Source organism: Pinus tabuliformis, chromosome J (genome assembly GCF_031772625.1).
Source record: "Pinus tabuliformis cultivar Carrire ecotype Pingquan chromosome J, CPIR1, whole genome shotgun sequence".
In the NCBI taxonomy this organism is placed as follows: domain Eukaryota; kingdom Viridiplantae; phylum Streptophyta; class Pinopsida; order Pinales; family Pinaceae; genus Pinus; species Pinus tabuliformis.
Genome location: NC_142295.1, coordinates 733613475 through 733636640, shown reverse-complemented (window position 1 = coordinate 733636640; position 23166 = coordinate 733613475). Strand labels below are relative to the sequence as shown.

The following is a 23166-nucleotide window of genomic DNA, read 5'->3' as shown; positions in this document are numbered from 1 at the left end:
GGGCTCGACATGAGCCTTCGACTATTCCTCCATAGAGAACCCAATATGCAGGATATGCTCACTAGTCAGCTGTAGGCAACTGTCGTCTGGCAACTTCGTCATATATCTGGAGGCCTCTGTACCTTTCGGCTCCTCAACAACAATGGAGCTGTCTTCCAGCACCTCACCAACCTATGGTGCATTGTTATCACCAAATAACTCAGTCACAACCCCGAATACCTCATTAATGGGTGTATGCTCAACTATTTCTTTGCCAACCATGGCCCCTTCAACTAATCTTTCAACTTTTTCTTAATACTTCTCATCATCCCTGCAAAATCCCACTGAATCACCATTGGTTTGTGCATACGCCTTGGTTCACAGAATTCCCAAAAAGAGAGGGACGCCTGAATGCCATGACCGAATGATTGGTATGCCCTCCAGTCTTCCCCAATAACTCCACATCAGTTGCAATCATTTATGGATTCCCAACTAAGGAATGAATCAACTTCTTCCCCACGTCAATCATCATTTGTTGTATCCTCACCACCTCATTCCAAGTGACTGCCATGTTGTTTGATTCTAATTTTTCCCACAGGCTAAGCCAAGATTATGGCTCTGATACCACTGTAATGTTCCTAAACAAGAATCTGTGTGATATAAAAAAATGCAAACAATCCAGCAATCAGAAAAACGAAATGTACATTAAGCAACCACAGAAACTCTGGAAATAGAGAATCACTGAGCCATTTTATTACTTCTTCAGGAGTGTTGACCACTACGTGTCAACTACCCATAGCAGTACACCCCCTTTTTTCGCAAAAGGGATAGCGCTTGATCAACGTGTCGATGCCATTCGACTGTCATGATCAGCCCGATCATGTTATGTTGTAAACCCAGTTTGCATGAGTAAATTGTAAATAATCTTAGCAGATCTGAGTCGTGTATGTAAATTGCCTAGGCAAACCTAATTTCTAGTGATAATCTACATTCTGGAAGGTCTTTTGTCTCACCGATCCATGATCGGCAGAGTTTTCCTTCAGCCTAACCCCAAAGTAGGAATGGATTTTGTCATTAGAATCTTAGGGAAATCCTAGTGTGCTTAGAGTCTCTGTAAAGATAATTTGGAAATAACTCTAACTATTTGGTTAGGTTATTACAAATTGCTTGATCTGCTAGATTATAGTTGTGTCACAAAACTGGGTGGTCTATGAAGGTCTATGTCAAATGGGTTTTCCCCTTGAGATGTAAAATTGTAAAAGTCATGATGTAAAGTGTCTTGAAGGTTAAAAAATGTTTTAATCCCCTCATAAGTCCTAAGTCCTAGGTCCTAGGTGATTTTTCCAAAGGTTAAGTTCAAGGATCCAAAAATAAAAAATAAAAAAATAACTAAAAAAATAAAATTTAAAATAAAATAAAATTTTAAAAATAAATTAAAAATAAATAAATTTGAAAAATAAAATAAAATAATAATAAATCAAAGTTTTGAGGAAATAAATGCAAGATTTTAATTATTTAATATATTAAAATGCATTTAAAATTTCGACGGATGAGTTTAAAAGGGATTTTGATCTTCATCGACGGTTGAGATTAGTTTGACATGGATCACTCGAACTAGCCGTTGGGAAATTTTCCTTTAAATAGGGTGTTAGGGGTCATTTGAGATCAGTTCGATCTGTGAGTCGTGTGCTAAAGAAAGCTCTCTTGTAGTCATTTTTTTGCAATAAAGAAAGAATTTGGGGTTGAAAATCTTTTTGGTGTTACTCTTCTAGAAATGTTGTAAGATGTTTTACTTTTCTACATAATTTTATTTTGAGCCATTGATGATAGCTTGATGAAGACTGATTCAGGCATAGGTATCTTGTCTGATCTCTGGGGCTTGAATGATAGTTTAGATTCTAAAATATAATGGCAGTTATCTCCATTTGATCTGGATTTCGCTATTGTTTTCTTCCTCTATGTTAATGGTTGATTTTAAGTTGTGCAGGAAATCTTTTTTTTAGATTACCGGGTGTTCGAGGAAGTTCTCGGCTGAATCAGCCAACTCCCAGATTGTGTTTTCTGAAAGAGCCCAACCAGTTTTGATCCTAGGCTTATCATTTGAAAAAAAAATTATGAATGCATGAAGGGTTTTCTGAAGTATCTCACATTAAATTTAAATTCTGAAAATATTACTGTGGCCTATTGACAAATCTGGCTGCTTAAGAGTCGAAAATCTGTAAATATTGTAAATTTTTAGCTAGTTTTAGGGTTTTCAGTTTTGATTCTTGCACGTATTGTTTCTGGGTATTTTGTTTTGCCATTGCAGGTTACAGGTTTGAAGAGGAGACTTTTGTTTGAAGCCAGATCTAGTACCTGGAGGGTAAGATATGGCCACAGGATCAGCTATCGCAAGAGTATTTAGTTCAAGTCTGGAGAATTTTTTATGGGGTTTTCAGCAGGCAAATCTGAAGCAAAAGGATCTAAAAAAAAAATTATCATTTTTTCTGAAGAATTTTGTCATTTGTCTACTATTTCCTGGCGTTTCATTTTCATTGAAAATTTTCAAAATTTTTTAGGGCATGCAATATTTTTCTGCTGCCACACACGTGGCTTCCTCCTCACGCTACCCCAGTTTCTTCTATCCTCACGCAACATCATCGCTGCCAGCTCCATCCACTACCTCTGCGTGCTTTTTCAACCCGTCATTGCGGTTGCCTCATCTGCTAGCCCACATCCCTTCATCTATCAATGCCTTCATCCATATCGCTACCATTTGCGCTCTTCTTCATCGAGCCTGCAAAACCTCCCTCTCCTCATTGCGTAAGCTATCAGCTCAACGCAGTCACTTTCTCAGCAGAGCCCTTACGCAGCCCTTCTATTACCAGTTTCCTCGTCACTCTTATCTCCCACGCAATCATCCGCTGCCATCCCTTGTTGGTTGTCCTAATATCCAAGCAACATACCCGAACCACATTCCTCACACATCCCTCATCCTCATTTCCCTTACAGCTAAATCAAAACTTGCATCCTCACGCAGCTCAATCCCTTCCTCGTCGAAATCCTCTCACGCTGCTTCCTTCCGCAGCTCCCACACTCTTCCACGCAGCAGCAACCTTCAACGCTTCCCCTTGCCCGTCGCACCTGCAAACATTAAACGCAGAAAATCAATTTTGGTTTGATACGGTGTTAGCATAGTTAAGGTAGATTTAGATTTTGTTTATATCGTATAGTTTAGAATTTTTTTTATTTGATTTTCATTTAAATTTTATTTATTTAGATTTTAGATTTTATAAGTTTCATTTTTTTTTCGTATATTTAGCTTATAGTCTTCAGTTATAGTTTAATTTTAGTTTGTTTTATTCATATTTTGAATTCAAAAAAATAAAAAACAAAAAATAATAAAAGGTTTAGTTTTAATGTTTTGGATCATTTTTTTTATTTCAAACTTATTTAAAGTTTAAATTTTGTTAAAAATATAAAAAATAAAAATAAAAAATTCCCAAAAACATAAAAAAGTAATCCTTAGGCCTTTTTATTTTATTTTATTTGATAGTTTAGATCTAAATTTAGATTTAAATTTTATTTATTTAGGCTTTAGTTTTGTTTTATTTTATTAAAAAAAAACTCTTAAAAAATAAAAATTAAAATAAAAAATTAAAAAAAAAAAAAAATATATATATATATATATAGATATTTAAAAAATTATTGAAAAAAAAAATCAGAAAGAAGGACTAATTATGAAATGAAAATTCCTTTTAAAGCCTTTTTTCTGTTATGGTATAGTTAAATGTGCTTAAATGTTTATATCTGGAAATTAACTATTCGAAACTAATTAGCATTTAAATTGTATGGTTGTTTAAAGTATTCAATCTTTAGAAATTTAATTCCTAGATCATTATTAAAGCATTGTGCCTTTATCGATTATCTTGCATTGCTTGGGTTTTTTGATGATAAATTATTGTTATACAAGGTTCATATTTTCTACAACATCTAACAAATAATCATTTAATCATTAACTCCATAAGGCACTGGTACATTAATTCCTAAAATCAATCAAGTACTGGTATTGCCTTGTTGTGTCTCCCAACCCAACTGGTCCACAGTTGGTCATCTTTTATCCCATAGGGTCTACCCCCCCCTTTGGGTCTCCAGATAGTTCGCCTTGTGCCCCTAAAATTGTGCAACAGAATGAAAGTAATCTTATAAGGTCCAGCTGTCGATGAAAGATTTCAAGACAATTCTTCATATCAGAATGTGCCATCCACCTGTAACATTACAGATCAAATCCATGATAGTGGAAAAGCAGGGACAAATTACAAAATCAGTGTCGACAATGAAAAGGAAGATCAGAAGCAAATTTTACAATAACTAATGCAGCTGGTAAAAAATATGGAGATCAATCAAACTAATTACGCCAGTGATGTGAGAACTTTATGCACCCACCCGGATAAATGTAATAAGGAGATGGAGATCATGCAAAATCAGCATGCTGAGGAAATTGGGGCCATGAAAACTAATCATGACACAGAAATTAGTTTTGTGCAAAGCAAGTTATCAGGCTTAGAGGAAAATATGACGACCATGAAAGCTAATCATGATAGGGAAATTAATTTTATGCAAAACAAGTTATTAACTATGGATGAAGAAATGACTATCATGACATTCGATCATAATAATCAGTTGGCCACCATGCAAGCAAATCATAAGAAAGAGATAAACTCTATGCAGCATTGCTTGATGACCATAAAGGAAAAGAACAATAAAGTAATAAAAGATATGGAAGAAGACCATGCCAGGGAAATCAGTGCTATGAAAGTTGAACACTCTAGCCAGATAGATGCCATTACAATACAGGTACATAAATTTCAACAATGGTTAGAGGATGAAAGAAACCAGGGAACATCAATAGATCAGGAGCCTCCTTATTTGCTGCAACAATCTCCATCTCATTATGAGGAGGTCATTGGTTTGATTGAAAGGTGGTTAATTGAAGGTGATCCAGATAAAATTAAAAACGATAAAGATCAGATGCAAGATGAAGAAAGACATGTCACACATATCTTACATACTTCATCTGAGAGCTTTGAGGCAGAAAGTTCCACGTCATCAATAATACAACCTGCCACGAAGAAAAAGCGCAAAAGAAAGAAAATGAGAAAAAGATTTGATGCATCAGACGACCGCAAGCAGCTTGATTTTCGGATAGGAAAAAGTCCTACCATATGCAGAATTGGACATGGCACATCCGATAAGCAGCCGACAGATTTGCCTGAAAGCAGGCAAATGCTCAGTATACACTATATTGAACACATCTGATGCCATGGGGCATCCTCTGTATTTCTAACCCTACTCCTTGTTTTTTCAGCATTTTCATTTCTGTTACTTTTCATGTTACTAGATAGTTAAGAAATGAAGAGCTTATATCTTTCATGTGCTTAATGTTATATGATGATTTTTGGATGGACGCTACTTATGTTTTGTTGTGTGTTGCATGGATGCAGATTCTAGATTCTCACATTCCTACAGTGCAGCAACGTGTCCCCAAGTAGAGCTAGATGTTGACCACTACGTGTCAACTACCCATAGCAGTACACCCCCTTTTTAGCAAAAAGGATAACGCTTGATCGACGTGTCCGTGCCATTCAACTGTCATCATCAGCCCGATCATGTTATGTTGTAAACCCAGTCTGCATGAGTAAATTGTAAATAATCTTAGCAGATCTTAATCATGTATGTAAATTGCCTAGGCAAACCTAATTTTCTAGTGATAATCTACGTTCCGGAAGGTTTTTTGTCTCACCGATCCATGATCGGCAAAGTTTTCCTTCAGCCTAACCCCAAAGCCAGGATGGATTCTGTCATTAGAATCTTAGGGGAATCCTAGTGTGCTTAGAGTCTATGTAAAAGTAATTTGGAAATAAATCTAACTATTTGGTTAGGTTATTACAAATTGCTTAATCTGCTAGATTATAGTTGTGTCGCAAAACTGGGTGGTTTATGAAGGTCTATGTCAAATGGGTTTTCCCCCTTGAGATGTAAAATTGTAAAAGTCATGATGTAAAGTGTCTTGAGGATTAGAAAATGTTTTAATCCCCTCATAAGTCCTAAGTCCTATGTCCTAGGTGATTTTTCCAAAGGCTAAGTTCGAGGATCCAAAAATAAAAAATTAAAAAATTAAAAAAATAACTAAAAAATAAAATAAAATTTAAAAAATAAATTAAAAATAAATAAATCTGAAAAATAAAATAAAATAATAAAAAAATAATAAATCAAAATTTTGAGGAAATAAATGCAAGATTTTAATTTTTTAATATAATAAAATGCATTTAAAATTTCGATGGATGAGTTTAAAAGGGATTTTGATCCTCATCGACAGTCGAGATTAGTTTGACATGGATCACTCGAACTAGCCGTTAGGAAATTTTCCTTTAAATAGGGTGTTAGGGGTCATTTGAGATCAAATTCGATTTGAGAGTCGTGTACTAAAGAAAGCTCTCTTGTAGTCATTTTTTGTGCAATAAAGAAAGACTTTGGGGTTGAAAATCTTGCTAGTGTTACTCTTCTGGAGATGTTGTAAGATGTTTTATTTTTCTACATAATTTTATTTTGAGCCATTGATGATAGCTTGATGAAGATTGATTCAGGCACAGGTATCTTGTCTGATCTCTGGGGTTTGAATGATAGTTTAGATTCTGAAATATAATGGCAGGTATCTCCATTTGATCTGGATTTCACTATTGTTTTTCCCCTCTATGTTAATGGTTGATTTTAAGCTGTGCAGGAAATCTTTTTGTTTTTAGATTACCAGGTGTTCGGGGAAGTTCTCGGTTGAACCAGCCAACCCCCGGATTGCATTTTCTGAAAGAGCCCAGCCAGTTTTGATCCCGGGCTTATCATTTGAATTTTTTTTTATGAATGCATGAAGGGTTTTCTGAAGTATCTCACATTAAATTTAAATTCTAAAAATATTACTGTGGATTATTGACAAATCTGGCTGCTTAAAAGTCAAAAATCTGTAAACATTATAAATTTTTAGCTGGTTTTAGGGTTTTCAGTTTTGATTCTTGCACATATTGTTTCTGGGTATTTTGTTTTGCCATTGCAGGTTACAGGTCTGAAGAGGAGATTTTTGTTTGAAGCCAGATCTAAGCCCTGGAGGGTAAGATTTGGCCTTAGGATCAGTTATCGCAGGAGTATTTAGTTTAGGTCTGGAGAATTTTTTGTGGGGTTTTCAGCAGGCAAATCTGAAGCAAAAGGATCTAAAATTTTTTTAATCAGTTTTTCTAGAGAATTTTGTCATCTGTCTGCTGTTTCCTGGCATTTCATTTTCATTGAAAAAATTTGAAATTTTTTAGGGCATGCAGTTTTTTGCTGCTGCCACACACGTGGCTTCCTCCTCACGTTGCCCCAATTTCTTCTATCCTCACTCAGCATCATCGCTGCTAGCTCCATCTGCTACCTTTGTGTGCTTTTTCAACCCATCCCTGCGACTGCCTCATCTGCTAGCCCACAACCCTTCATCTATCAAAGCCTTCATCCATATCGCTGCCATTTGCGGCTCTTCTTCATCGAGCTTGCAAAACCTCCCTCTCCTCATTGCGTAAGCTATCAGCTCCACGCAGTCACTTTCTCAACAGAGCCCTTATGCAGCCCTTCTATTACCAGTCTCCTCGTCACTCTTATCTCCCACACAGTCATCCGCTGCCATCCCTCATTGGTTGTCCAACTATCCAAGCAGCATACCCGAACCACATTCCTCACACATCCCTCATCTTCGTTTCCCTTACAGCTAAATCAAAACCTGCATCCTCACACAGCTCGAACCCTTCCTCGTCGAAATTCTCTCACACTGCTTCCTTCCGCAGCTCCCACACTCTTCCACGCAATAGCAACCTTCAACGCTCCCCTTGCCTGTCGCACCTGTAAACATTAAACGCAGAAAATCGATTTTGGTTTGATACAGTGATAGCATAGTTAGGGTAGATTCAAATTTTGTTTATATCATATAGTTTAGAATTTTTTTTATTTGATTTTCATTTAAATTTTATTTATTTAGATTTTAGATTTTATAAGTTTCATTTTTTTTGCGTATATTTAGCTTATAGTCTTCAGTTATAGTTTAATATTAGTTTGTTTTATTCAAATTTTGAATTCAAAAAAAAAATTTATAAAAAAAAAAAACAAAAAATAATAAAATGTTTAGTTTTAATGTTTTGGTTCATTCTTTTTATTTCAGACTTATTTAAAGTTTAAATTTTGTTAAAAATATAAAAAAATAAAAAACTCCCAAAAACATAAAAAAGTAATCCTTAGGCCTTTTTATTTTATTTTATAGTTTAGATCTAAATTTAGATTTAAATTTTATTTTTTTAGGCTTTAGTTTTGTTTTATTTTATTTTAAAAAATCAAAAAATTAAATTAAAAATAAAAATAAATAAATAAATAATCTCATAAAAATTAAAAAATTAAAATAAATAAATAAAATTTAAAAAAATAAATAAATAAATAAATAAAATAAAATAAAATAAAAATTTCAGAAAGGAGGACTAATTATGAATTGGAAATTCCTTTTAGAGCCTTTTTTCTGTTATGGTACAGTTAAATGTGCTTAAATGTTTATATCTGGAAATTAACTATTCGAAACTAGTTAGCATTTAAATTGTATGGTTGTTTAAAGTATTCAATCTTTAGAAATTTAATTGCTGGATCATTATTAGAGCATTGTGTGTTTATCGATTATCTTGCATTGCTTGGGTTTTTTTATGATAAATGATTGTTTTACAAGGTTCATATTTTCTGCAACATCTAATAAATAATCATTTAATCATTAACTCCACAAGGCACTGGCACATTAATTCCTAAAATCAATCAAGTACTGGTATTGCCCTGCTGTGTCTCCCAATCCAATTAGTCCACAGTTGGTCATTTTTTATCCCATAGGGTCTACCCCCCTTAGCCTCAGGAGACAGCTTACACAGAGAGATTGGGGATCAGAGTGACAGCGCGCAGTCTGAGCGTTGTCGTGACAATCTGTGCGACAACAAGGAGCAAATACAATAGTAAAATAGAATGGTGCACATGGGCTTGTCTCAATGGACTGCCGAACTGAAAGTTGCTACAACTGCTGCACCAAATTGAACTGCACTGCCCCAGAAAACTACTTTGTTTGCTGAATTCGAAGGGCTGGAATCATTGCTTCCCATGCTCAGAAAATTATGAGATTGCAGCGCCTTGCTCCTTGGCCTAAACCCATAAAAACCCACGAAGGAATTGGCCAAATGTTGACCTCGAAATTTTGGCCCAAATTCCCCTTAGCTGCTCTAATTGCTAGCTGAGTTGGGACCCCTGTTCGACCCCTTGGATCTGCCCAGAAAATTCTATAAATTTAGGAGTGTGATCCTTGCCCAAAACCCAGAAAGGATTTCCCTTGGTTCCAACCTTCAAAAATTGACCCTTCACAACTTGGCCCTCCTCCAATTTCGAATTTTGTTGTTGTGACTGATCCTGTCAATCTCTGCTCTCCCAACTCCAACAATCTTCCTCAAATGGCCCTCCAAGTGATCTCCTACTTCTCCCGGCAGCTCCATCTCTGCAATTCCTTCCTCCAACTCCCACATGAGCCTAGTGATGGTTCTCTGCGCACGCCGAGATAACTGTAAATCAAACTGCTGAGATGTTGGCTCTGCTGGCTCCAAACTCGCAAGAAAGGCTGGCCCTTTGCTGCTCTCCCAATCCTCTAACTCTCCCAACAAATGCTTGATCATTGATAGCTCCAAACTCTCCCTTCATATTCTCCAACTAGCTAGAAATATGCACTCCCTATTGTGGTTGAATGGTAGTGTTGTAATACACTCCCGGAACTCCTGAAATACTTATGGAACTGCCTCTCTAGGGCGAGCACAGATGATACCCCGAAGTAGAGGTTGAATCTCCCGCTTGAGAGATTCGTGGCTAAACAACCGGTTGACCCAGCTAAACAGCAGAGCGAACAGTCAAGTAATTTTGATTGCAAGGTGTAAAGAATGAATCCAAAATGAGAGTTGCTCCCTCCTTATAATTTATTGGGCCTCCCTAGCCTAATGTGGGCCCCTCCATCCACCTATTCGACTTTCCCTCCAAGCTATTCAAATGGTCCAATTCGAACTCCCATGTGGGTGACCCCCACATTCAACTAGGAACCAAATAAAGACGAATTGCCTCCTAAGTCCCTAAGTCGAAAATGATTGGTTCTCTTCCTTCGCCAAAATTGTGCAAAATTGTGTAGCAGCACCCTGTTACAAATGTGTTTAAGGGGGGAAATGACAGTCAGTTGCCAAGTGCATTGTACAACTCTGGGGCCGATTGGCCAAAGGTGAACCAGGTGCATCATCCTTGTCCAATTGGAGTATCTCTAGCATCTCTGATCATCCTCGGGAATCCATGGAGTGTTGTCTACTGTTGTGGAAGCCCATGGTTCTCAACACAAACCCTACATGTGCCAATGTAGCCCTCTGAAGAATTAGGACCACGTATAGGGAGACCAAACCCAAGATGGAGACCATCTGTAATCCTGCATAAGATCCAATGCGTCCCCTAGCCTTCCAGTACAACAAGTCATTAGAGAAATCGAATAAATGAGCTTACCAACCATGGACCACAGGTGGGGACTTCATAATGGCCTGCCCTTCCATAATGGGCTTCAGGATGTGTCAATGCCTCCTAAACTCCAAATGGGGTTAACCAAGTATCCTATTACGTAGTTTCTACTTCTAAAAGGGATAATATGTTCAAGGTACACACTCCAAAGGTGGTGGCATGTGATAGATAGGTGACGAAGTAGGGGATGAGAAGGGGCAGCCCTAGGCAACATTCTGAGGTACAAGGGTAGCTAGTAAAAGGGAAGCCCACACTTGGGTTTATAATGTATAGGAGGGAGAAATCACAGTACGTGAGGTGCCCGGCATTGATTTTTCCACCCTTCTTTATATATCTTTTGCCTTTTTATGTTTTTCTTTGATTAACTGCTCAGAGCTCAAGGGGTAAGAGCATGATGCATAAGATATAGCAATAAATACCCCTTTTTAAGGTAGGGCGGTTCGTTGCCTACCAGGGGTTGGGGCAATGATAGGTTCCTATATGATGAAGGAGGCTCATAAAACTTGTAGGAACCAAGGTGATGGCCATGATGATGGGGTAGAGCTCATGTATTGGTTGTTGCCCATGTGCTAAATGTGTTTGTCTCGGTAATCCTTTGCATTTTGCGGTACATTTTCCTGTTGAATGTGGCCAAATATGCTTTTATCTTTCTTTCTAGCTACATCAACCTCTGGGGCATCATTCCAAGCTTGACCCAAGCTGTAGGAAGGGGAAGGGGCAAGCTAGCCCTGTGTGGACACAATGGGAAAATGTGGACCCAAGTGGGAGATATGATTAATGGGGTAATAATGAGTCGAGAGAGGGTAATATAAGCGGATAAGGGAGTGGGACCACGCAACCAAAATCGGGATTTCCCATGAAATACCATCCTTAAAGCCAAATGGTCAGTAAAAGAGATCCCACGAGACTAGAATGCAAGGTTAATATCCAAAAGGGCTCTAGTGGACAAGGGCACAAACCTAGCCCATTCTTTCCGTCGAATCCCCCCATTAATCCATGCCCATGAGTGTGCATGATAAGCAAACTACAATACTCAACTACCAAATAACAAGGCATACCTTTAGGTTCGGAAGTCCCACCTTCAAACATATGATCATGGGAGACGGGAGAGGGACCACATCGCTGGCTCAGGTGGCAGAGAAATGGCACAATGAACTAGCCAATGGCTACAATGGGCTGTTGGCTACCAGTGAGGACCATCTTGGAGAAAAAATTTCTCCTAGGGATATCACCCACAAAATGGTGGGTAACAGGGCACAGACTAGAATCCATTTTCTTCTACATGATAGCTACTTCCAATTATCATTAATTCACAGATAACATTCATTTAATCATCAAGCAGTTATAAAGAAAAAAATATCAACCATTAAAACCACGAAAGAGCAGTAGAGAAATAATCAAGAAACCATGAGACGAGACACAAAAATTAGGCCTGAGACCAAGGAAAAACCCACAAGGGGAAAACCTAGAAATTCTTCCTTATGTGAGAGAGAAACAGTTCATAGTACAATACATCGGGAACAACATCAAGATAATAGCCAAACCAATATCCAAGAACAAGAAGAAATCTCAAACCCTCCTGAAATTTCGGCCCTCCTTTCTTCTTCTGAACTTCGTTGGATCAGAGATAGATGAGACAATGAGATGAGCACGAATGGTGGAGGTCTCTCATTTATATAGACTTCCAAGGGGGGTCGAATGGGTGCCTCTTAGGGGCCCAGCCGACCCGTACAAAAGGAGGCCAAGTTAAATATAATTTTGGAGGCAAAACATAATTCAAATTTTCAGTTTCTCTCACATGATAAAAATACCGAGCATGGAATACAATTTTCAACAGATTCACCCCCCTCCCAGTAATTGCCTAGTTTCCAACAAAGTCTAAATATAATGTTTGTATAATGCCACAAAGCTTCACTATTTTCAGAAAGACAATTTAGCTTATTTTCATTTTTGTTAAGTTAAGAAGAGAAATTTCATTCGGAGAGATAAGATAAAATAATTTTATTAATGTCCACAAATCATCAAGGAAAAGGTCAATGGGACTACAAGGAACAATCAGTCATTCTTGGACCATGGGACTGCAGGAACACTCCTGAAAACTAAGAAAAACTAACATAGAAAAAGAGATACAAATGTCAATAAACAATAGAGGAGCCTGATCTAGGTAAAACAAAAATGAGAAACCCTAGCAGCCGCAAAAATTTAGTCAATCCCAGGATGGAAGAAAAAATTACAACATACATGTCAAACAGTAAGCAACATGGAGACTTTTAGATATCATTCCTTCATAGAAAAACATGAAGTGTGACACAACCACACCTGGTACGAGCTTTCTCCCAAGGCAATTCATCAATTGACTCCTCCCATACAACACATTCCCCCAAACATTGCAGGCATGTCGTTAGACCCTGTGCTCATTAAAGTGAAACTATAACAAATTACTTCCAGGGATACAGAATTTTCTCTAGGAACCTATTTACTATTTAAAGGTGAAAAAAGGTATCTCATATAAAAACAATCCTTGTAAAATAAAAAATATATCCTTGGAAATATCTAAAGAGGTTTGTCCATCTAAAAACAGTACTGTTTTTTCAATAAAATTCTTCTAAGATATTACAAATATTGTACAATATAATTTTGTGAGCCAAAAACGTTTTAGTATGTAACACTGTTCTTTTTCCACATGTTGCTTCAACAAAGGCCTGATGGGACTAGTCAACTGGATTGTCCTTAATTCTGCTTCCTGTCTGTATGAGATGAAATATGATAGCAATAAAAAAATCGAATTCAGGCTAACAGCCAGCCAGCTAACCTCTCACAAGTTCACTAAAGTTAACCAATACTATAATCATATAATTATATCTAATTTTAAAAAATATAAAAGGAGAAATGTTTAAAGCAGCCTAAACATTTGCAATATGAGGCATAGAGCTGCCAAGCATTTTCAGAGAATTTGAAATAAATGCAAGTCCGCTAGGCATTAACTCTATATAAATCAAGTTTGATAGAAATCAGAGCATGCTCTAGGCATTTAGGTGTGCTCTGGAATGATGTACAAGTGGTTTAAAGTTCTAGGCACTTTTTGATGTTCTTGTAATTGATGTTAGAAAATGCATTTTACAGCTTTGTTCAACCATAGAGAGCAAGAAGTCTAACTTCTAAGGACACATTGACTTTAAAACTCACCATTTCAACTAATCACTTAAAACTAAAGAGATAAGTGCATAATAACAAGACACAGCTCAACATTAGGTCCAATTAGGTAAGGTTGGCCATGGGGTTTGCAATATACAAATCAAACCACCATTAGATATCAATGTGAAATCTTTAGATATTTTTAATACATTCTCTTTAGACTTCACACTTTTGATTATTCCATATATGAAAAAAGTTGTGAAGAAGTGGCCTGCCTTGAATACTGAAAGTTTTAATCAGAGTTTATTCAACCTTATGAGACATACTTGCAATTTACATTTCTTCTTTTCTATGTAATATTTGAAGATGTGGAGTTCAATAGTTCCAACTCAAGACGTTTGATTACAATTTGAATATTGGCAATGAATATTTTTTATGTTGGATCTTGTGATAGACCACCAGCTCTACCATGATCAATGCAAACTCCTCAGCACAAGTGTAATATTCCGACTTAGGAAATACAGTGATAAACAAAGCAAATAAGAACACGCACACACAAAAATTCAAACATACAAGTGAACATCCGGATTTCCACCAAAAATAACACCCAACTGAGCCATTTTATTATATAGAACAGTAGTACAATGGGGGTTTGGTGTGAGTGCACCTGGGCTTGCCAAAAAGGCAAGCTAGACAAGCCCCAGGTGGAAAAGTGAAATGCCCAAATGCTGGAATGTGTGGCTTCAACTATGCCCTGCGCTGCCCTAGTGGAACTGCACTGTCTGCTGCAAAAGATCTGTTGTTTGACCCACTTCCAGCACTCAGAAAAGTCCGGGAAATTAACCCCAGATTCCTCTCAAATAACCCACCAAAACTTAGAAAGGGTTTGGCCTACTTCTGACTCCCGAAATTGACCCCAATTTCATCATGCTCCCCGACTGGCTGGGAATTTAGGCCCTCCTGGAAAAATCACTGCTCCAGCCCTCCAAACAATGCAAAAAGCTATGGGTTCAGTCCTCCGGATATCTTCCAAATTTCCCAGCTCAAATCAGCTCCAAGTGGTCACCTCCCTAGCTCCCACGTGCACCCAGAAACCACTCCTACGCAGACCCACGCAATCACCAAAGATGGTCACGCTGTTACAGCGAGGCTCCTCAGAGTTTGGCTGATCTTTCCCCCAAAATCTCCAACAAATTATGATGCAAGGCTCCCCTAGAATTCACAACAATATTTATGCTCTTTGCTGGCCCTCTCCAAAGCAAATTGTACTCCTCTCTACACCCAGGAAGCAGCAAGGAAACCCACGAATTTCCTAAAGATAATGTCGAACAAGCTCACAAGGAAATTGACTTCCCTCCTTGGGCTGGCACTCAAAGTCCACCGAAGCAAGGGGTGAGAAACTCACTTGAGAATTTTGAGTGCAGACTTGGCTCAACGGCTCAAGCGTGCTAGGTGCAAGTAATAGTCAAAATGTCAAAAGCCCCAAACTGATGTGAGTCTCTTCTATTTATCCTTGGCTGCCTCTTCCTCATGTGGGTCCCATCATCGAACTCTTTTCCTCCCCAAGTGGCTCAAATTGCCTAAGTGGAGTGTATTTCCCTCTTGGTGGCCCCCACATTGCACTAAGAGTTTGATTTTGCCTTTTTCCCTTGTGCGAGTGCCTTCCTTAACAAAAAGTTGGAAGTGGGATCCTCCAACCCACTTCTCCTAAGTTGGACCAAAAATGTCAAAAATTGGGTAAAATTGTATTTGCATTTAGCAATAGTTGCTAAGTGGGAATATCACAGTCCTCCCCACCTAAATGTTGCTTGTCCCCAAGCAACTACAAAGATGGGTGTTGAAGTATCTGCTCACCCTTCCAAGTGGCATCCTCATCAAGCAAATTCCTCCACCTGACCAAAACTTCTTTGATGACCCTATTCCGCAACTGCCTCTCTTTGGTGTCCAAAATAGCCTTTGGCTCCAAAATCAAATGCCCCTCATCATCCCAGGGTGATAACTCTGTAGTTATTGTCGCCTGTTTTCCCAGTGCCTATTTCAGGCACGAGATATGGAATATATCATGGACCCAACATCCTGGAGGAAGCTCCAACTCATAAGCTACCTCTCCAACCCGCCTGGTGACCCGTTATGGCCTATAAAAACGGGGTTTAAGCTTCTCGAACCCCTTTTTGCATGAGCATGGACTACCTGTATTGTTGCAGTCTAAGGAAAACCAAATCTCCAACCTCAAACTCCCTCTCTACTCTGCCCCAATCTGCGTATAGCTTCTGTTGATTTTGTGCAGTCTATAGGTTGTCCTTGAGAGCCCGAAGGATATCCTGACTCTCTTGTATCCAGTCCTTGGCCCTAGGGGCCCTGCTATCTCCAAAAATCATGTCAGTGAAATTCAATGCATCATAACCGTACAAGGCTCGAAAGAGAGACATACCTATGGACGTGGTACGTTGTGTTGTAGCAGTACTCGCCCAAATGCAACCACCATATCCATGCACGATCATGGCCCATCACATAGTTGCGTAAATAGCCCTCCAGCCATTTGTTCACAATCTCGGTCTGCCCATTGGTCTGGGGGTGGTAGCTAGTACTTAGAGTAAGCTCAATACCCACCAGCCAGAATAACTCCTGCCAAAACCCTCCCATAAATCTGTTGTCCCTGACGCTAACAATGGTCCTGGGAAGGCCATGAAGTCGAAACACCTTACTTAAGAAAAGTTTAGCAACTGTGAAGTTGATGACCAAGCTGAAATGGCAAAGAAGTGGGCAAACTTGGTCAACCTGTCGACCACCACATAGATGCAGTCCTTGCCCTGCACTGCAAGCAACCCCGTGATGAAATCCATCGAAATACTCTCCCATTTCCCCTCAAGGATAGGAAGAGGTTGCAATAGCCCAGCAGGGTGTGTCTACTCACCCTTGTTCCTCTGGCATGTGTCACACTCCCAGATGTGCCTCAAAACATCACCCTTGAGGCCCTTCCACGAAAAATGCTCCCTGATAGCCTTGTATGTCTTGGTGAACCCCTGGTGTCCAGCCAATGGTGAATCATGGGCGACCTGCATAATCTTCTCCCTCAATTGGGAGTTGGGCACCAAATAAATCTGGTCCTTATAGTAGATTACCTCGTTCATCACCCTGTACCAGTCATCTGTAGTTGTACCATCAAGAATCTCACATGCATGGCGGTGCTTACAATACTCCACTAGCAACTATGCCCTCCAATCCACTGCAAGACTCATAAGTGAAATAGTGGCCAGCCTCCTAGACAGTGCATCTGCAACCACGTTTTGCCGCCCCCTGACATAATGTCAAAATCGTATGCCTGGATCTTGCTCACCCATTTTTGTTGCCTCTCCTACAACTGTTTATGCTCTAGAAAAAATCTAAGGTTGTTGTGATCTGTCTTCACCCGAAACCTGTTGCCCAACAGGTACTGTCTAAACTTGCCCAACGCATGCCTGATGGCCAGCATCTCTTTGTCGTAAATGGAGTACAATCGCTCATGGGGAAGTCTCTCAAAAGCAATCGGGTGTCCTCCTTGCATCAAGACCGCTCTGACACCCTCCCCTGATGCATCGCACTCAAGCATGAACGGTTGTGTGAAATCTGGAAGTACCAACACCAGACAATTGTTCATCACCTGTTTGAGGCGCTCAAAGCCCTCTTGCGCCTCGTCTGTCCACTCAAATGCACCTTTTGTGAAAATTCCTACACTGGAATCCCTACTGCAGCAAACTGATGTTACTTCTCCTACTTGATTAAATCACACAAGTTATTTACTATCTTCTACGGTAAATTTCGAAGTAAATACATCTGCAGCCTTCACTTAATTTATATATATGCAGAAACAATAAAGAACAATACAACACATAGGACAGTTAGTTTTGGACAAATAGTCCCTGGAAAGACCCAATGCAAGAAAACCGGTGCAACAACTCTAAGGGTTTATTATTATGCAAGAGAAAATTCTGAGTACAATTCTAGGATGCTCAATTAGCAATCCTTTACAAAGAGAATACTAAACAAAAAACTTGTGAAATGATCTCACCCTATCACTGGAGAATCAGTGACTGATCCTTCAGCGCTGGATGCTCTGCGTCACCCTCTGTGTGGCTTCTGCGCAGAACTGCTTCACCCTAGGCAGCTTTTGCGTCATCCCTCCTGGGTATTACGCTGCCTCTCTGCTCTGGATCCTCTATTGGCTGAAAATTCGACTTTCCTGCCTCCCAGACTCACACCCTAGCTTCCGGCAACCGAAATTCGACTTCCCTCAGCAGAAACTTGACTTCCCCTCACCGACTGCACTGCCTCTGCGTCAACACTATGTAGGCCAGCGTCAGCCTTCCTCTGGACGTCTTTCTATCCTCTCTCTGCCTTGTACTCTCCGGAAATTCCTTCTCCCAGATTCTCACTGCCCCTCTGCTGCAAGATCTCCTCAATCAATTTTCCTCCTGAGAACTTCTCACCTTAGAAAATTGATTTTCTCAATCTCTCTGTGTATTTTCCAAATGACCCTCAAGCCCCTTCTTATATCTTCCTGTTGGACAACTATAATCAAAGGCTCAAATCGTTTTGACTTGATCCATGGCTTTTTCTAGAAGTTTCACCCCTGATTAAATTAATACCCATTTATATTTTTATTTTCCTAAGTTTAGACTTAGGAACCCCATTAAAAATATTAATTATTTGAATAAAATCACTTCTGGGTGGAATTTCCCAAAACGCTTTCTCGGTTCTTTGGAATCCCTGTGCCCAAGCCTCCCTGCAAAATTTTAGGCTTAGAGCACATCCGATGCTACCCCAAATCAACACTCCCTCTTAGCGAGGAATGTGCTTTAGCAATACACTGTCTCTTTTGTATACTGCTCTGACTCTGAAGCACCGTCTCTGTGTTGTTGATGTCTGACGTACTGTCCACCAACCACTACGTTGTTGCTGCTACTTTACTGTTGCCTTTGGCACTGCCACTGTCAATGCTACATTTGTACTGCAGCTCCCTCTCCAATGTTGCATCTACTATGCAGCTAGCATTGCCACTGCTAACACTGCACCCGCACTGCAACTCAATTGCTTAGAGAATCAACTGAAAACACCCAAAACTGGATAAGTATCTAGTGGATACTCCTTGGTGTTGAAATCCTGACTGCTGCTAGCCCCATGCTACCTCTGAAGCCACTGTGTTGTTGAAGCTCTGCACTATGCCTCCTTGCACTATTGCCTCTCTGCTCTGCGTTGCTCAGTCTCTGGCTCTCCTAGCCACTGCATCTATCGAATCAACGCTCCATGGCACCAACTGAATACTCCACCATCCTGCTACTCCTGATCATGGGCTCCCGTAGCAAGGTGATTATCCGAGAAGTGGGCTCCTCAAGATCTTGCCCATCTGCAGTCCTCCTGACTACAGTGCTATATCAGCGCACCTCCCTCCTAGAGGTATCTCGACTGTCATGGCGAACTCCTCCTCGTCAATCTTTGTGGTTGCAACTTTCAGATCATGCTTCTCATCCTTGTCCTTTTTCTTCAAAGGACACTGAGATGCATAGTGGCCCATCTCGCCACATCTAAAGCACCTCACCTTGGTGACATTCTTCTTACGTCTCTGTTGCCCATGATATCCCTTCGATGCAAGGGTTGTGTTATCCTCTTCCTCCACTTTGGGCTTTGACCCACTGTTGTTGTTGCTCCCGTCAAGTTTGACCTTGAGCAGGTCTCTCCTCAACTCTTCTTGTTTCAAAGGTTCCCACGTCTCATCCCAATTTGGCAATGTTACCTTGCCCAGGATACTCTAGACAAAGATCTATCAATCATCTCATACAGAATTTAGAGCCAATCTCACTAACTCCGAGTCTTGAGGAGTATGTTCGCAGTTGACAGCTCATCACGGGTCTCCTTTAATTTCGTAAGGAATGGATCCACTCGCTCCCCCTTTTGCATCTAAGCAAATCTCAGCTTCTGCTCTAAGTACATCTTTCGTTGCTTGGAAGTTCCCTGATATAATGTGGCCAAGGCATCCCACATTTCCTTAGCATTCCTTTGCTTGCAACTATTGATTTTTGGTAGCATCAGATGTGCCCTAGCCATGAAAATTGGTGGAGAGGCTAAGGCACACGAGATCTCCAAGACCCAAAAATTGTTTGGGGAAATTCCACCTGGATGGAGAGATATTAAAATAATTAATATTTTTAATGGGTTTCCTAAGTATAAACTTTGGAAAATTAAAATATTAATGTGTATTAATATAATATGGGTGAGAAAGTTCTAAATGACAAGGATCAAGCCAAATCTTTTCTTTGTCGTTGATTAGGGACTTAATCTCGGTCGTTGAAGACTCAGCAAGAAAAGTATAAGAGGAGGCTTGAGGGTCAGTTGGAAATACACCAAGTTGATCAAGAATTTGATTTTCTAGGGCAGGGTTTGCTATGAAATTGAGTTAGTGATCTGTTGCAGCGAGGGGCAGTTTAGCAGAAGGCCGAGAATACATATCAGAGAGGCAGAGAAAGTGTTGGAGCGACAGCACAGAGACTAGAAAGGTTGATGCAGAGGCAACAAGGATTGACGCAGAAGCTGAGGAGGCTAGCGCAGGTGACACAGAGGGCTAAGAGGTTGACGCAGAGGGCCAAGAAGCTGACGCAGAGGCAGCAAAGGCTAGCAGAGGTGACATTGGGCTGTAAAGGCAGCGCTGAGGAATTTTCGTGGGGCGGACTAGGAACTGAGAGGCAGACGCAGAGCAGAAGAGGGTGATGCAATTCCAAAGAGAAGCTTGGAGAAGCTTTCATTGTCCAGTTAAGGAACTGTTGAAGTTGTTGTGGGATCAATCATCCGGTTGCTAATCAACCAAAATATCTATCTCCGAGGAGAGGTACTTCTGCCAAGGAAATTCTCTAAAGGGTGAGCCATTTCTGGCACCCTAGTTGTATTCATAAAATTGCATAATAATAAAACCCTCATATTTGTTGCACTGGTTTTCCCACATTGGGTTTTTTCGGGGATGATTGTCCAAAAATAACGGTGTCCCTTGTGTGTTTCTCTCAGTTATTTCAATGGTTGATCTGTATATGTGTTAAGGTTGCATTTGTGTTTATTTAAACCAGATAATGCAATAGGGATTTCTGATGTGTCAGACATACAAATTTCAACATGGTATCAGAGCATTGCAGATCACAGAAGGACTGAAGGCACCAGTAGAAATCTGAAATTTGCAGCAATAGCAACTGTCCCGAGAGACAGCGTTGTTCCAGAGTAGAAACAGCTAGAGAAGAAGTGATGCAGAGCCTGCGTCATCATTTCGAGCCAGGAGGAAGATCAGCGCAGAGGCAGAGAGGTGTAGATCATCAAGCCTACGTCATGCCCGGTCATCTTTCTCAGCCAGCAAGGATCGACGTTGTGGCCAGGAGGAGCGAATTCAGCCTTTGTCAGGATTGCGCAGAGCCAGGAAGGCTCGGTTTCTTCAGTTGTCAGAGCTTAGGGAACTGTGGGCAGATTGTGACTTGAGAAGTTGATGGGATGTTGTTTCTGTAGAAGCAGAACAGTGTAAAGGAGACGGAGCCAAGGTAGAGGAATCACTACCTCAACAGATTTCTAGCCAAGGAATCCAGATCCGTGTTGTAGCAGCAAAGGAGGATTGGAGAGGAGTAGTTCGACAATTGCCAAGAGGATTTCCGGGAGGGAAGTCAAGACTCAGAGGGAGTCTAGAAGAGGAACTGAAATGGCAGTTAATGGATTGAGGGATCAAGACAAGTTGGACGGGGCTTCCAACTTTGTCATCAGAAAGGTCGGGATCCTGGCAATCCTGGACAAACATCGCATCAAGGACTTTGCCTTGAAAATCGTAGTTATCCCAGTTGACCCAGCTAATAATGAAAAGTATGAGGAGACCAAGGCGAAAGCAAAATGCTTGATTCTAGACAAGGTCAAAGATCATGTCATACCACATATTTGCTGAGAAGAACACAACAAGGGAGATGTGGGAGGCGTTGACCACCTTATACCAGGGCTCTTCTGTGCAGAGGAAGATGCTATTGGAGAAGAAACTGCGGTCATATCAGATGCAGGAGGGAGTGCAGATAGATCCATTCCTTCTTAGGTTGTAGGAGATTTGCAACCATCTTACTTCCATGGGGTCTGCAACAAATTCAGAGTTTATGGTCAGGACTACCCTGAATGCAGTCTCCGAGTGGGAGACATTTGTCCAAAGTACTTTCGGCAGGGCTGCTCTTCCCAGTTGGGAGGAGATGTGAGCAACTCTTCGCCAGGAAGAGATGAGGAGGTTGACCAAGCAGGGGAGTAGTGGCAAGGGAGGTCGAATCAAGAAATAGGAGGAGGAGGATGCAGCTCTAGAATCTACAGGACAGCAAGGGAAGAGGAAGAAGAAAGATATCTCTAAGGTTAAGTGCTTCCATTGTAGGGAACTGGGACATTATGCATCCCAGTGTCCCAGGAAGAAAAACAAGGGAGAGGCTTCTGATTCAAAGCCAGCTCTAGCTAAGGCGGAGAAAGTGGTGGACACTGATGCTCATGCACCTCTAGAGAAGAGGTGGGGAGACATCGAGTTGTAGTCAAGAGGACTACACACTAGGGGAGGATCCTTGAGGTGCCCAAACTCTTGGATCACATCCGGCTACGGGAGCCCTTAACGTCAGTAGAATGATGACAGGTGTCGGGTGGAGCAAAGTGTAGTGGAGCAGCAAGGCAGTGCTTGGGTGCAGAAATTGAGAAATATGAGGCAGCACAGTGGAAGTTGCAGTAGTGCGAGAGGCACACAAGTGCATGCAGCAGCACAGTGGCAGCAGAGGGAGCACAAGATAGCAAAAGAGCAGCTTCAGCATCACAAGGCTTCCAGACTGACTGGAATGTCAGTATTTGGGAGAAGTCAGTTACCTCCTTCTCGATAACTAAGTTGCAGTTGATCCAGGTGGCTCCAGAGACACACACACAGGACAAAGAGGGCTTATGGAAGCTCAAAAATCAAAGTGATAAGAATGCTTTCGAACTAGAACCAGAGCGTAGATCTTGTCGTCCTGATCATAACAGTGTGAACGGTTTGTCAATCCAAGCTCGTATGAGGGAGAACGATCCAGTGAAAGTTTTGGTCAAAGTTGCACTGTGGCCCAGGTTTAAGTGTCCTACAATTTGACCAACCCCGGGGCATGAAACCTAGCTCCCGAAAGCGGGCGAATTTGTGGCCTACTTAAATTGACTCCTTCAGTCAATTTTCGGAATATTCGAAATGGCCAATTATTTTGGATAAAATCAAAAAAATATTTTAAAAAAGGGGTGGCGGGCCATGACCCCCACCACCTCCACCGGACCCAAAACAAAATTTAATATTAAATTTGGGACGACGGGCCATGACCCCCGCCGACCCTCCAACCAACCACCATAAAAAAAAAAATTATTAAGTAAACAAAGGCCGGCAACCATGACCTCGCCGGCCCC

General features: G+C 40.4%; 1 protein-coding gene across 6 annotated transcripts in view; it reads right to left on the bottom strand.

Moving 5' to 3' along the window:
* Nucleotides 1-23166, bottom strand: part of LOC149228817 (zinc knuckle (CCHC-type) family protein) — a 271885-nt gene that overhangs the window by 170746 nt on the left and 77973 nt on the right. For 5 of the 6 annotated variants that reach the window (XR_016247897.1, XR_016247896.1, XR_016247898.1 and 2 more), the window contains exon 4: nt 12916-13004. The exons of the other annotated variant lie outside the window; for it this stretch is intronic. Coding sequence is in view for 2 of the 5 variants with exons in the window: in XM_089378382.1 (XP_089234508.1) it covers nt 12916-13004 (89 nt within the window). In the remaining 3 variants the exon portion in view is untranslated. The remainder of the gene's footprint in view (nt 1-12915; nt 13005-23166) is intronic. 6 annotated transcript variants of the gene reach the window in all.